A 13,033-nucleotide genomic window follows, 5' to 3' on the forward strand; every position below is an offset into this window, starting at 1 on the left:
TTTTTTTTATCAAGGTTGAAGTGAACACTGAGCTAAACAGCAGCTGTCTTTGTCCTACGGCCGACTGACTGTGGTCAAATAGACTAAATTGTATTTTTTATGCGATTTGTCGGCTGTTTATTGGATTTCACATCGAGGGCCTTGAACCTCTCAGATAACCTCCTGCACGTTTGTTCTGTTTATTTATGAGGTCGTGTTTTGATGGGATTCACGTCACACACACACACAAGTCTTTTTATTTGACTCGTTATCACCGATATCGCTCACATGAATCTGTTTTAACTCATGGTTAAACGTATTTAAACGCCGGCTTTGCTCCTTTTAACGCTTCACCTCTGAAAGCGAAATAAATGAAGCTTTTCATGCTGCGTTAATGCTGCAGGCGCCGCTGCACTGGGCACTAACGAGCTGCACCATTCCTGCGTTTTCCTCCAATTAGACTCGTTAAGTCGTCTCAGGGCCTGAGAGTCCTGACCTTTGTAGGCACAGCGGCGGTCTGAGTGCACGGCGCCTCACGCTGGACGCAGACGGTACAGACAGAACGAGGTAGAAAGAATGCGTTTCAGTGATAAAAATACCTCCAGCCTTAATTTTGCAGTGGCATGTGTTTGTTGTGATTAGAGCTGATTGGACCGGCTGCAGCTGTGGTGTCGCTAAGTAAATCTTCTCTTGGCTCCGTCATCTGCAAAAAAAAAAAAAAAAGTTAAAGTTAAATCCCATTATGCATTAGACTCTGAATGGTTCGCTCTGTGCTGCTGCGTCTCATCTGTACCAGCGATAACTGACTGAACGACGACGGGCGAGAGATCGGGTCACAAGATGAGTCTCAGTCTGAGTTACATGTTCGACGATAATCAAACTACAACGTAAGATCGAGAATCCAGGATCAATCCCAGGTTTAGTCCCAGGATCAGCAGCAAGGTCCAGTTGTTCAAAAGTACCGGTAATCTGATCGAATTTTGGAAAATGGATCGGATCAAATCTTGAAAACGGGTTGTTATTGTTCAAAAAAACTAAAAAACAGATTCTGAGATCAGATTCGATCACGTGATCCAGTCTTATGTTGTAATCTCAGTTTGTGTTGTTCAAACTGGATTTGGTAATCTAGAAGCGTTGGTATCTGGATCAGACTGATCCAATCCAACTTCGCTGTGAACAACTGGGATGAACGTAAAGACAGATTACATGATCCTGGATGGAAAAACAGGCTGTTTTTTTTTATTAAATCCAGATAATTTTGATCCAGATTGAACCTTTTGAACAACTGAGCCCAGTTTATGGATTTGTCCCAGGATTAGTTCCAGCATCAATCACGGGATTAGTTTTATTATCTCATGTTTTTTTTTTTTAGTTTTCCACTGTGATCTCAGTGAAACATCCTGTTCTGTTTAATACAACAGACAGTGATCAAACTAATTAGGATTAATTAATTAATTAAAGGTTAATTAATCTTGATGAAAATCCACATCAGCTGCTGGATTCAGTGTGAAACTCTGCGACGGAGCGAGTGAACTAAAGTTAAACTGTGTTTGAAGTGACTCGAGTTAGAAATAGAATCTGATTATTAATAGAAGAGGAGGGGATTTCTTCTCCCTTCCTCTTCTTTCTTCTTCTTCTTCATGTGCGCGGCCGTCGCCTCGACGTCGACGTTAAATCATTCACAATCACAGTTCTGTTTGTTTTCCTGCTGCTGTGAGGTCACATGAGCGGCCGCGATGAGACGGCCTCTGTTTCATTCAGAGAGCGCATTGTGTCCTTTTATTACACGTATGTCGTTTTGGGTGTAAAGGAAAATAAATCATCTTCTCATGAGGCTCTTTTCCCCCCTCCTCCTCCTCCTCTTCCTCCTCCTCTTCCTCTTCCTCCTCTTCCTCTTCCTCTTCCTCCTCCCCGCAGGTGTGTGCATGTCAGGTACGCGCCACGGGGAAGATGTACGCCTGTAAGAAGCTGGAGAAGAAGAGGATAAAGAAGAGGAAAGGAGAGTCCATGGCGCTGAACGAGAAACAGATCCTGGAGAAAGTCAACAGTCGATTTGTTGTGAGTCTGTTCAAGTGTTTACAGGGGGCACTTTAAAGGGACAGTTCAGCATTAAGTCAGATCCTCCTCTCACCATAATCGCTATAGTTTTAGAAGTATAGGTTTGTTACCTTTATTTGTCGGTGCAAGCTGTTTTTAGAACGGCGGAGCAGAGCCGTGAACTGCTCAGAGCTACGCTACGGAGGCTAATGGGATTTCTTGGTTTCCCTCATCAAACTCATCAAATACACAATCCAACAACTCCACAACGCTCTGGTGGACAAGTTGTGACCTGCACATTCACCACGCTATGAGATAATAATGGAGCATTGTTGTTGTTTTAGAGGTAAATGCAGAGACTGCTTACTGAAAAACTGCCCCCAACGGGAACGTGCGTCAGCGATTTTGCATGAATTTACCTCGAAACCAACTCTGTCTGGTAACGTTCTGTTATTATCTCATAGCGTGGTGAATGTGCAGGTCTAAAAGTAGCTTTCACTGACAATTAAAGGTAATGAACCTACTGCTATGACTCCCTATAATGTTGAACTATCCCTTTAATTATCGGTGCATGTTGTTTTGAGATCGGCAGGGCAGAGACGTGAGCTGCTCAGTGAACACAATGGAGGTGAACAGTACAGGTCCCCTGTCTCTCATCAAACTCATCAAATACACAATCCAACAACTCCCAAACGCTCTGGTGGACAAGTTGTGACCTGCACATTCACCACACTATCAGATAATAAGCTATAATTATGTAACATAACGACACATGAAGCAAATACTCTGAAATACTTTGTGCTTTTGAAATCCCTCCGCCCAGCAGCAGCCGTGTCTGGATGTAGTTCTGGCTGCATTTGCCTCTAAAACAACTCTCCGTCTCTAATGTTACATGATTATTACTAGCGTGGTGAATGGTGACTGGTCCCTCACTTTATCGCATTCTTTCATATTATTCTGTCGACAAACAAACAAACAAACATAAATCTTTAAAAAAAAAACAAATTTACAGATTTAGAAAACAAAATAAGTTCCTGTTTCCTTTTTCCAAAAAAAGGATTTAAATCGTGAAGTTCGTCACGTTTCCTCCCAGGTTTGATCTCGGTCAGTGACATTAACGGTAGCAGTAATTAAAAGACAACAATGTGTGTTTGTTTGTCCTGTGTGTGTCCTGGGCTCAGATTGTTTGATTTGGACGCCGTCAGTCCGTTTGTCCCGGGTTCTCCCAGGCCCGGGGCGTCCCAGAGGACTCGCCGTGGAAATACGCGACCGGACGTCTTTATTATTAAAGGGATAGTTCACCCAAAATTCAAAGTCGACTAAGGGCTGGGAGAAGTTTCAGAGTTATCCGTGGCTTCTCTGAGTTACAGGCGGTCTCGGCGTAGCAGTGCATGTCCATATAACGGTTGCAAATGGATACCAACTGTCTTCGTAACAAAAAGACACACCAAAAAACATCCAAATACCTCCATGCTGCTCGTATGTAATGTCCCTCTTGTATTGAAGCCCCGAAATAAGAAATTGTTGAGGAGCTTCCGCTGCAAACAAGCTTGAAATATAGACTTAATATTAATTTTTTTCGCATTTCCACGGAGGACTCTGAAACTTCTCCCAGCACTTAGTCGACATGAGGGTGAGTAGATAATGAGTGCAATTTGAATGTTGGGTGAACTATCCCTTTAACGCTGTCACGTCTCATTCTTCCTCCTCAGGTGAGTCTAGCGTACGCCTACGAGACCAAGGACGCCCTTTGCCTCGTGTTGACGCTCATGAACGGAGGCGACCTCAAGTTCCACATCTACCACATGGGCGAGGCCGGCTTCGACGAGCGCCGGGCCGTCTTCTACTCTGCAGAGATCTGCTGCGGCCTGGAGGAACTGCACCGAGAACGCATCGTCTACAGGTGGGCGACACATCTATACGCCTCAAACACCCAATACCTCCTTCCTCTTCTTCTTCTTCTTCTTGTCCTTGTCCTTCCTCACTTCCCCTCTTCTTCCTCCTCTTCTGTCTCACAGGGACCTGAAGCCAGAGAACATCCTGCTGGACGACCACGGTGAGTCGCAGCATTGACACAATTAAAGTTCACAGAGCAGCAGGTGCAGCGTTTTTCCTTTTCACTCAAACATGAGCTTAAAGGAATAGTTAACCAAAAAATGAAATTCATTTTCATGCTGATGAATACTCCGAGTAGTTTTTTATTACTCAAAGTGCATCTGGAGACCCGGGAGGCCGGTTCGTAGTCCAACGAAAACTTTATATGAGAGTAATAGCACCCAACACAAAAACGTCCATAAACTACACAAAAACCTTGTAATCTTCCTCCATATTGCTCATCCTCTGCAATCCAAGTGTCCTGAAGGGATATAGTCCAGAGTTTACTCCAAACAATGTCATTGAGGCAAGTCCGGTCACATCCGCGTGCATCCCGCGAACGCGAGTGCGCCCCAGGCAAATTCAATACAGGACTGTTTAGGCTGTAAAAATGTCCTAAATGACGTCGGTTCGAGTAAACTCTGGACTATTGCTGCGTTCATAACAACTCGGAGGTCGGAAATCCCAACTCGAAAATTTCGGAATTCCGACATCATTGCGTTCACGCAGCAGGAACTCGGGAGAAAAAAAACATGGATACCTGAAGGAAGTTTGGCATATTGTGGCTCATAGCTGAATACGAAAAATAAATGCAGCAGTAAATGATGTTTATTTTGGAGGAGAGGAGACGCCGCAGATGAGTGCACATATAATGTTACAGCCTTGATAACAGTTAAACGTTATTTCCGTCACATACGAGGACTGCAATTTCACACCATACAACAATCACAGCTTAATATAAACGTATTTCATATAGGCTACTGCAATAATACACAAAAATATGCATTAAAACCTCAACAAATAAATTAAGATGTCTAAATTCTAACCGTTTAAAACGAGGGCCGCCATGTTTTGATGTTGTTGTGAAGTCAAGTCGGAAAGCCGGAGCTCTGATATGATACCCGAGTTTCCAACCTGTAATTTCCGAGTTCGACGCCGTTCAATTCATTTTTTACAACTCGGAGCTCGTTTTTTTCCGACTTTCGAGTTGTCTTGAACGCATCATATATCCCTATATAAATCTATATCTATCTATATCCCCTATTTGGTTCAGAAAAGGTTTGGATTGCATTCACACCACAAATGAATCGTACCAGGGTTTGTTTCAGACCAAAAGACACTGGTCTGCAGGTTTATTTTTTGATTTATAGTGTGTTGTGTCCTAGCATTAAGCATTTTTAAGCATTATCCCTAAATAACCAAATTAACAAAATAAAATTCAGAGAATCATTACAAACATCACAAACTCAAATCAATGTCTCATGGTTGAAAAACGACCGCTCAGAGGAGTTAAGTTAAGAGGACGTCAGACTCGTCAGGTTCAGCTTCAGGTTACTTTATTTTTACCCTTTTGGTAGATTTGGTTTGGTGTCGCTGAAAGTACAAAAGTACAAGGCGTCTATTCACAAAGTCTCAACGTCTCTGACACCAAGACAAGAAAAAACAATGAGATTAAAAAAAAAAAAAGATAAAAAGTTTCTCCAGTGCAAATATAAACATACTGTATGTTTATAACCAAACCCTAAAAAGTGAATAAATAGATAATGATGTTATTGCAGGAGCTTGTTCTTTATGAACCGTGACACCAGGGACAATGAAATAAAGCAAAATATTCAGAGTTCGTCATCTCAAAGTCGACAGTCTTTCTGCAGTTTAGATTTTTAAATTCAAAATTATTCCAAAAATAGGAATTGTAATATATGTTAATTATTTTCTTCAGTTTTTCTTTAAACACATGTAGTTAATTGATGAATATGTCATCAAATTCAGTGCTTCATTAACAATTAAGCACTTTTGGCTGATTATAATTAGTTATAAGTAATAATGTGATTGTAATGATTAACTATATTGATTGTGGCCGCAAGATAGATGTGTTTACATGTGATTAAGCAGATATAGAAACTATTATTGATTACCGATCGAGTGTGACCTGATTGAACTGTGTGACGGCTTCAGGCTGTGAGTCAGGTGTCTGTCACCAGAGGGCGCTCTCACTCCGCAGGGTTCAACCACACAACCACCAAAACACAGAGACAGATATAAATACTGTTTATAAACTGTTGAAGTCAATAATGCTGAATGAATTCATTTAAAACGTGTCTAAAAATAAAAAAGAACAATTAAAAAAACTAAAGTACTATAAACTTTTTTTAGTATAAGTATAAAGTATAAACTTTTATAAATTCCTACCCCTTTTTAATTCATCATGGTTCATGTATTTTCATATCTGTATTTCACAAATATCCATATAAAAATATAGTATATACATATACATTATATAAACATCCATATAAATATACTAGAGAAACATCTATGTAAATATAGAATATTTTTATACTACGTAAATATCTATATAATCCAGATTAAAAAAAAACGTTCAGTGTCAATTTGAATCTGCTGCAGTTAATTTGTGTTATTCAGTTATTGTTAATTTTTCATATGTTTGTGTTAATTGATGTTTTTAACTGTGTTGAGTTTAGTTTTACAGAAGTTGTTGTTGTTGTTGGAAACTAAACTGAGAGGAAATAAACAGAGAAGTTGATGGAAGTGTTTTTTAACTCGCTCTCTGAAATCTCTATAAATCACAAGACGCCTGACAAACGGCTGCGAGGCCTCGAGCTCGATCACATGACGGCAACAAGTCGCTGATGATGAAAACTTTTGTATTTGGATACGGAGGAAACTTCTGCTGAGTTATGACAAGACAGAAAAACAAACAACAGACTGAATCAGACAGGAAGTAGAAAACAAAGAGGATTTTATGTTTGGTAACAACAACATTAATGAGTAAAGCTCCTGGACAATCGCATGAACGCATCACGCTGCCTTCAAGCTGCAGAAAAAAGCAGATTCAAGGAGACGATGATGAATTCAAGACATTTTCCAGCTGCTGATAAATAGCAGATTATTTTTATTTTATTTTATTTTGTTGCTGTCTGCGTATTTGACCTCAATGACTGGAGTCTTGAGACAGATCATAAAAAACATTCATATTTTTTCTTCAGGATCGAAAAAATCTTTTCCTAATTTTAAAATTTGTCTGGCAAAAAGGACTCGTGAGATTTTCTCTCTGTTTCATTATTATATTTGTCTTTGTGTGTGTTTAGGCCACATCAGGATATCAGATCTGGGTCTGGCTGTTCACGTGCCTGAGGGACAAACCATCAAGGGCCGGGTGGGAACGGTGGGATACATGGGTAAGTGACCTCTGACCTTTTGATTGCAGAAGAGACACAGGAGACGATGTTTTTATTTTACCATCTCTGCATCGGACAGAAGCCGCTCTGTGCAAAAAATATATATCTGTATTACTGAATTATGTATTTAATCTGTATCTACATCAATTACGAATTCAGTACTTTTATTTGGTACCGACCGTGTTCCCTCAGTATCGATTCACGTAATCAACGGTAACGGTATCACATGTCGGTACCTGAACGCACCGTCGTGTCTCCTCCTCTTTGTGCCGCTCTCTGTCTCTCACAAATATATCGACTGTCTCACCCCGACCGGAGGAGCTGGTTCAGGCTGAAAATAAACAAATGACCCTTCCTCTCTTTTTGGCCGTGTTCAGGCAGAGAATTTATTTGAATTTTATTTAAAACTTTTGTTTATTTTATCCAAAATTCATAATTTTTGACTATTTTTTAAGTTCAATTACCACACATCGATTCGGTACCAGGTGTATCTCAATAAATTAGAATATCATGGAAAAGTCAATTTCCAGAAGTGCTTATACTGTAGATGGACATACTTTTCAGAAGAACAGTATTATTTACATATATAAAAATGCTTTTTTTTAAATTCGTCTTTTGTTATATTAAAATGTTTTGAGATACTGAAGTTAAATGTGAAGCCATAATCATTAAAGTTAAAAGAAATTAACTAAATAAAGACATGAAATGTATTTTTCTGTGTAATAATGGATCTATATAATGTATTAGTTTCACTATTTAAATTGGATTACTGACATAAATAAACTTTTCCATGATATTCTAATTCATTATTGAGATGCACCTTTACAGTACGGTGTGTATATATTATAACTTTAATCGCCTCCGTGGTCTCGCTGCAGCTCCGGAGGTGGTGAAGAACGAGCGCTACACCTTCAGCCCCGACTGGTGGGCGCTGGGCTGCCTGCTGTACGAGATGATCGAGGGCCAGTCGCCCTTCCAGCAGCGGAAGAAGAAGATCAAGAGGGAGGAGGTGGAGCGGCTGGTGAGGGAGGTGGAGGAGGAATACTCCAGCAAGTTCTCCGACGACGCCAAGTCCCTCTGCAAAATGGTGGGTGGTCGTTTCTCTCTCCGTCGCTTCCAAGTTCTCTTCTTCTTCTCTGAGCTCATTTAGTTTCACAGACAAAACCTCCTGTTGTCCTCATGGGTCAAGGAAGGAAGGAAGGATAAAGGGAAAGAAGGAAAGAAGGAAGGAAGGACGAAGGGAAAGAAGGAAGGAAGGCAGGAAGGATGAAGGGAAAGAAGGAAGGAAGGAAGGAAGGACGAAGGGAAAGAAGGAAGGAAGGACGAAGGGAAAGAAGAAAGGAAGGACGAAGGGATAGAAGGAAGGAAGGACGAAGGGAAAGAAGGAAGGAAGGACAAAGGGAAAGAAGGAAGGAAGGACGAAGGGAAAGAAGAAAGGAAGGACGAAGGGATAGAAGGAAGGAAGGACGAAGGGAAAGAAGGAAGGAAGGACGAAGGGAAAGAAGAAAGGAAGGACGAAGGGATAGAAGGAAGGAAGGATGAAGGGAAAGAAGGAAGGAAGGACAAAGGGAAAGAAGGAAGGAAGGACGAAGGGAAAGAAGGAAGGAAGGACGAAGGGAAAGAAGAAAGGAAGGACAAAGGGATAGAAGGAAGGAAGGACAAAGGGAAAGAAGGAAGGAAGGCAGGAAGGATGAAGGGATAGAAGGAAGGAAGGACAAAGGGAAAGAAGGAAGGAAGGCAGGAAGGATGAAGGGATAGAAGGAATGAAGGAAGGAAGGACGAAGGGAAAGAAGGAAAGAAGGCAGGAAGGACGAAGGGATAGAAGGAAAGAAGGCAGGAAGGATGAAGGGATAGAAGGAAGGAAGGAAGGATGAAGGGAAAGAAGGCAGGAAGGACGAAGGGAAGGAAGGACAGAAGGAAGGGAAAAAGGATTGTGGAAAGAAGGAAGGGAGAAAGGAAGGATGGAGGAAGGGAACAGAGAAGGACAACAGGAGGGTTAAGCAACAACACGACCTCCTTCTGCAGCTTTTACTTTCCACTTTCTACTGTTTCATTGTTTTTAACCCCTCGTTGTTGTCGTTGTTTTTAACCCTGTAGCTGCTGGCCAAAGACCCCACCGAGCGGCTCGGCTGCCAGGGGGCCGCAGCCTCCGAGGTCAAAGCCCACTGCATCTTCCGCTGCATCAACTTCAAGCGGCTGGAGGCCGGGATGCTGCAGGTGCCCTTCATCCCCGACGTGAGTGTCCGTACACGAGGAACTGATGATGTCACCACAGAGCAGTCATGACATCATTAATCTATCTGTAGCCATGTTTCCATCCAAAGTGATTCGAATTACTGGGAAATGCGCATTAAAAGAAATTCGAATCGTGTGTGTTTCCATCTACGGACTTTGCACCCCCCCCCGGACGGACTGACGGTCTGATTTGAACACATTAGTGCGATTTAGCGCATATGTTTATTACCTTCATGATGCGACCCGTGTGTGTGTGTGAGAGAGAGAGAGAGAGAGAGAGGGAGAGAGAGAGAGAGAGAGAGAGAGAGAGAGAGAGAGAGAGAGAGAGAGAGAGAGAGAGAGAGAGAGAGAGAGAGAGAGAGACGCGGCTGCCACAGACTTTATTAATGATAAACGCTGGATGCGCTGGTTGATAAGTTTCGTTTTATTGAGGAGGAACTATGAAGAAGTGCAGTAACATCATTGAAGGTGTGTGGGGGCTTTTATTTTGCCGTGGGGGTGCGGAAACCCTGATGTTGTCTTGTGAGTGAACTGCAAACACGGGAGCAGATGGGGTGAAAGTGCGCTACGTCACACTTAATTCGAATCATCAACCAAAACCCGGCCCTAGCGAGCGTATTTCAGTTTGTGCGAATCAGGGGATTTTAATTCAAATCACGGCGTTTCCATCATAATTTTCCGATGCGATACATCTCGATGCGCATCTAAACAGCTGATGGAAACGCACCTTGTGTTTATCCCTGATAGTAGCACACAGGTCTGAGCAATAATAACGCTGATGACAGGACTTATGCCATTTATAATTTAGTAATTGTTATTCTCTCTCTATCTGCAACCAAACTTTAATGAGACTTAAAACATTTTTGAATTTCAAAATTCGGTGCAAATCAGATCAGTATTTTTTTCTTTTATGAACCTGCCCTCAAACAAACAAGCCGACCACCGAGGCCAGTGTCAAACCACATGCACCAGTCTTCATAGGGGGGAAAAAATCTCATTTATATTTAATGATTCAGATTTGCTCCTTGACCCATGATGGACCTATTCACCAAAAAAAGCTCTGTTTTCCTGGAGTAATGTTTTTTGCTGCGGTCAAGTCAGCCACCACTTCATCATGGCTCCATGATATGTAAATGCTCTACTCTCCCCGGCATTGTTTTGTGCTACATATACTACAGCAAGTGTGAGAGTGTGTAAGGACTGATCTTGACTAATCTTATTTTCACTGTTCCCTGTAAATTCAGATTGATATTGAAAGGAGACGACCCGTTGTTACAGAGCTCCACCTCAGAGAGTTTCACTCAGAGCAGTCTGATCAAAGATACTCTATTACTACCTAGGTCTGATGTAGCACCTTTATTTTGAAATCAGTCCTGATGCTACTTGCAGGTGGGAGCTTTTCATGGGATTTTGAAATCTCCGAAACAAGTGAATGTAATATGCTTCTTTATTTGTGTTGTGGTTGAATAAATCGTGTCTGTGTGTGTGTGCGTTGCAGCCGCAGGCCATCTACTGTAAAGACGTGCTGGACATCGAGCAGTTCTCCACGGTGAAGGGAGTGGAGCTGGAGCCGAAAGACGAGTCGTTCTACAGCAAAGTGTCGACGGGCAGCGTTTCTATTCCCTGGCAAAATGAGGCAAGTGACCCCACATACAAACACACACACAAACACACACATAAACACACACATAAACACACACACACAGCCGATCTGTCTGTCATCTCCTATTTATCCTAGTAATTCCACCATGAGGGGGAAATGATGAACAACAATCTTGTCATTTTTCCTGAACCATAAATAGCCTGATCTGATAACAGCCCACAAACTATTTACAACCAGAGAGAGAAAGAACGAGTCTTTGTCTCCGTAATCACGTCCCATTTCGAACGAACAACCAGAAAATTGAGTTTCCAGTCGCTGACGTGACGTGAAGTCGATAGTAAATCACCACAGAGGAAGAAGAAGAGCAGCAGCAGCAGCAGCATCGTGTTCATCGCTCCGTCTCTCTCTCTCTCTCCTGCAGATGATCGACACCGAGTGTTTCACTGAGCTGAATGTTTTCTACCCGGACGGGGCGGTTCCCCCCGACCTGGACTGGAGGGGGCAGCCCTCCCCTCCCCCCAAACAGGGACTCCTGCAGCGGCTCTTCGGCCGACAGGTGGGAGATCACAACAACAACACGGCAACTTCACGATAAATCTGATTCATTTACAGTTCACAGCACAACATAATAATAACGAAAAGGTTTGGTTCTTGTAACTGTGCGTTCACACCAAAAGCTTCCAAAGTGTCAAGAACGCTCGAGGGTGAGCTTCAGACAAGACAGCTTCCAAAACGGCAAATATTTTCAGCCGCTTTGGTCGCTCGTTCGATCGCGCTGGTCATTGGGGAGCCGAAATCCAAAAAAAAGGACCCGACGGGCGTCTCTATTCTGACAGGTTGCCGTCGAACCGCGTCATAGCTAATTACCCTAAAGTTAACCAGGGCTCAACTTCTCGTTTTGGAAGCTTTGACGCTCAGGGTCGCCGGGCTCTCATTGAAAATGAATTGACGTTTTGACGCTTTGGAAGCTTTTGGTGTGAACGCACAGTTACACTGGAGGACAAAAGTTTGGAAGCAAGTTCAAATCTGTGCAAAAGAAAAGATCATAGTTTCACTGGTTTGCAACAAAATAAACATGATTATTATATACATTTACTTTACTTAGGAGTGTTACACTGGCCCTTGCCTCCTCTGTTGCGCATCCCAGTCTCCTCTCTCTCTGTCTCTGTTGTTATATCGCTGGGCTCTGTTGTTTTAGTTTGGGGTGTAGGCGACTGATGGTCCTCTCCTGTTCCTTTAGATAGATCCTTTGTTCAGGCAGCTTTAGTTGGCGGTGGACAGAGTTCCTACGGTCCACTCTGTCCTCCATCTCCCTTTTGTTTTGTTCATCTTCTGCCCCAGCATCCACCTGTAGGCTCCGGGTTAAGATAGTCACTCATCACTCCCATATTCTTTAATGAAATCCTATTCTCAGGGAGTGATGAAGTCGGAGCCTTGACGCCAAACTCAAATGTGTAATGAAGCTGCAATAAACATTTTTTAATCATGCATGACTGAACTGAATGTGTTTGTCTTTTTGTGCAGGACTGCTGTGGTAACTGCAGTGACAGTGACGAGGAGCCCACCAGGCTGTGACACACACACACACACACACACACACACACACACAGGATCTCATTTGTTTACAACTTTTGCACATTTGTATTTTTGAGACAGTACTCTCTCTCTCTCTCTCTCCCTCTCTCTAACTCTCTCTCTCTCTCTCCATAAATGTCAGAATGTATATTTTCAGCATAGCCATAAAGTTTTAATGTTATTTAAAAAAAAAAAAAAAAGAAAAGAGAGAGAAAAGGTTTGAATATCGGCTGTGGACGAATCATGAGACGGATCAGAGGGCCGGAGATGAACTCTTAGTTTTTATTTTGTTGATGTACAGTGAAGCCTCTTC

General features: G+C 42.3%; 1 protein-coding gene across 1 annotated transcript in view; it reads left to right on the forward strand.

Annotated features, from left to right (window-relative positions):
- Window positions 1-12,824, forward strand: part of grk6 (G protein-coupled receptor kinase 6) — a 62,803-nt gene extending 49,979 nt beyond the window's left edge. The window contains exons 8-16 of the mRNA XM_083986251.1: window positions 1,897-2,037; window positions 3,729-3,919; window positions 4,035-4,072; window positions 7,218-7,307; window positions 8,186-8,394; window positions 9,405-9,542; window positions 11,041-11,178; window positions 11,567-11,701; window positions 12,670-12,824. Of these exons, the coding sequence (XP_083842377.1) occupies window positions 1,897-2,037; window positions 3,729-3,919; window positions 4,035-4,072; window positions 7,218-7,307; window positions 8,186-8,394; window positions 9,405-9,542; window positions 11,041-11,178; window positions 11,567-11,701; window positions 12,670-12,720 (1,131 nt within the window). The 3' untranslated portion in view covers window positions 12,721-12,824. The remainder of the gene's footprint in view (window positions 1-1,896; window positions 2,038-3,728; window positions 3,920-4,034; window positions 4,073-7,217; window positions 7,308-8,185; window positions 8,395-9,404; window positions 9,543-11,040; window positions 11,179-11,566; window positions 11,702-12,669) is intronic.
- The last annotated feature ends 209 nt before the right edge of the window (window positions 12,825-13,033 follow it).

The sequence above is a fragment of the Trachurus trachurus genome (genome assembly GCF_905171665.1).
Source record: "Trachurus trachurus genome assembly, chromosome: 14".
NCBI lineage: Eukaryota > Metazoa > Chordata > Actinopteri > Carangiformes > Carangidae > Trachurus > Trachurus trachurus.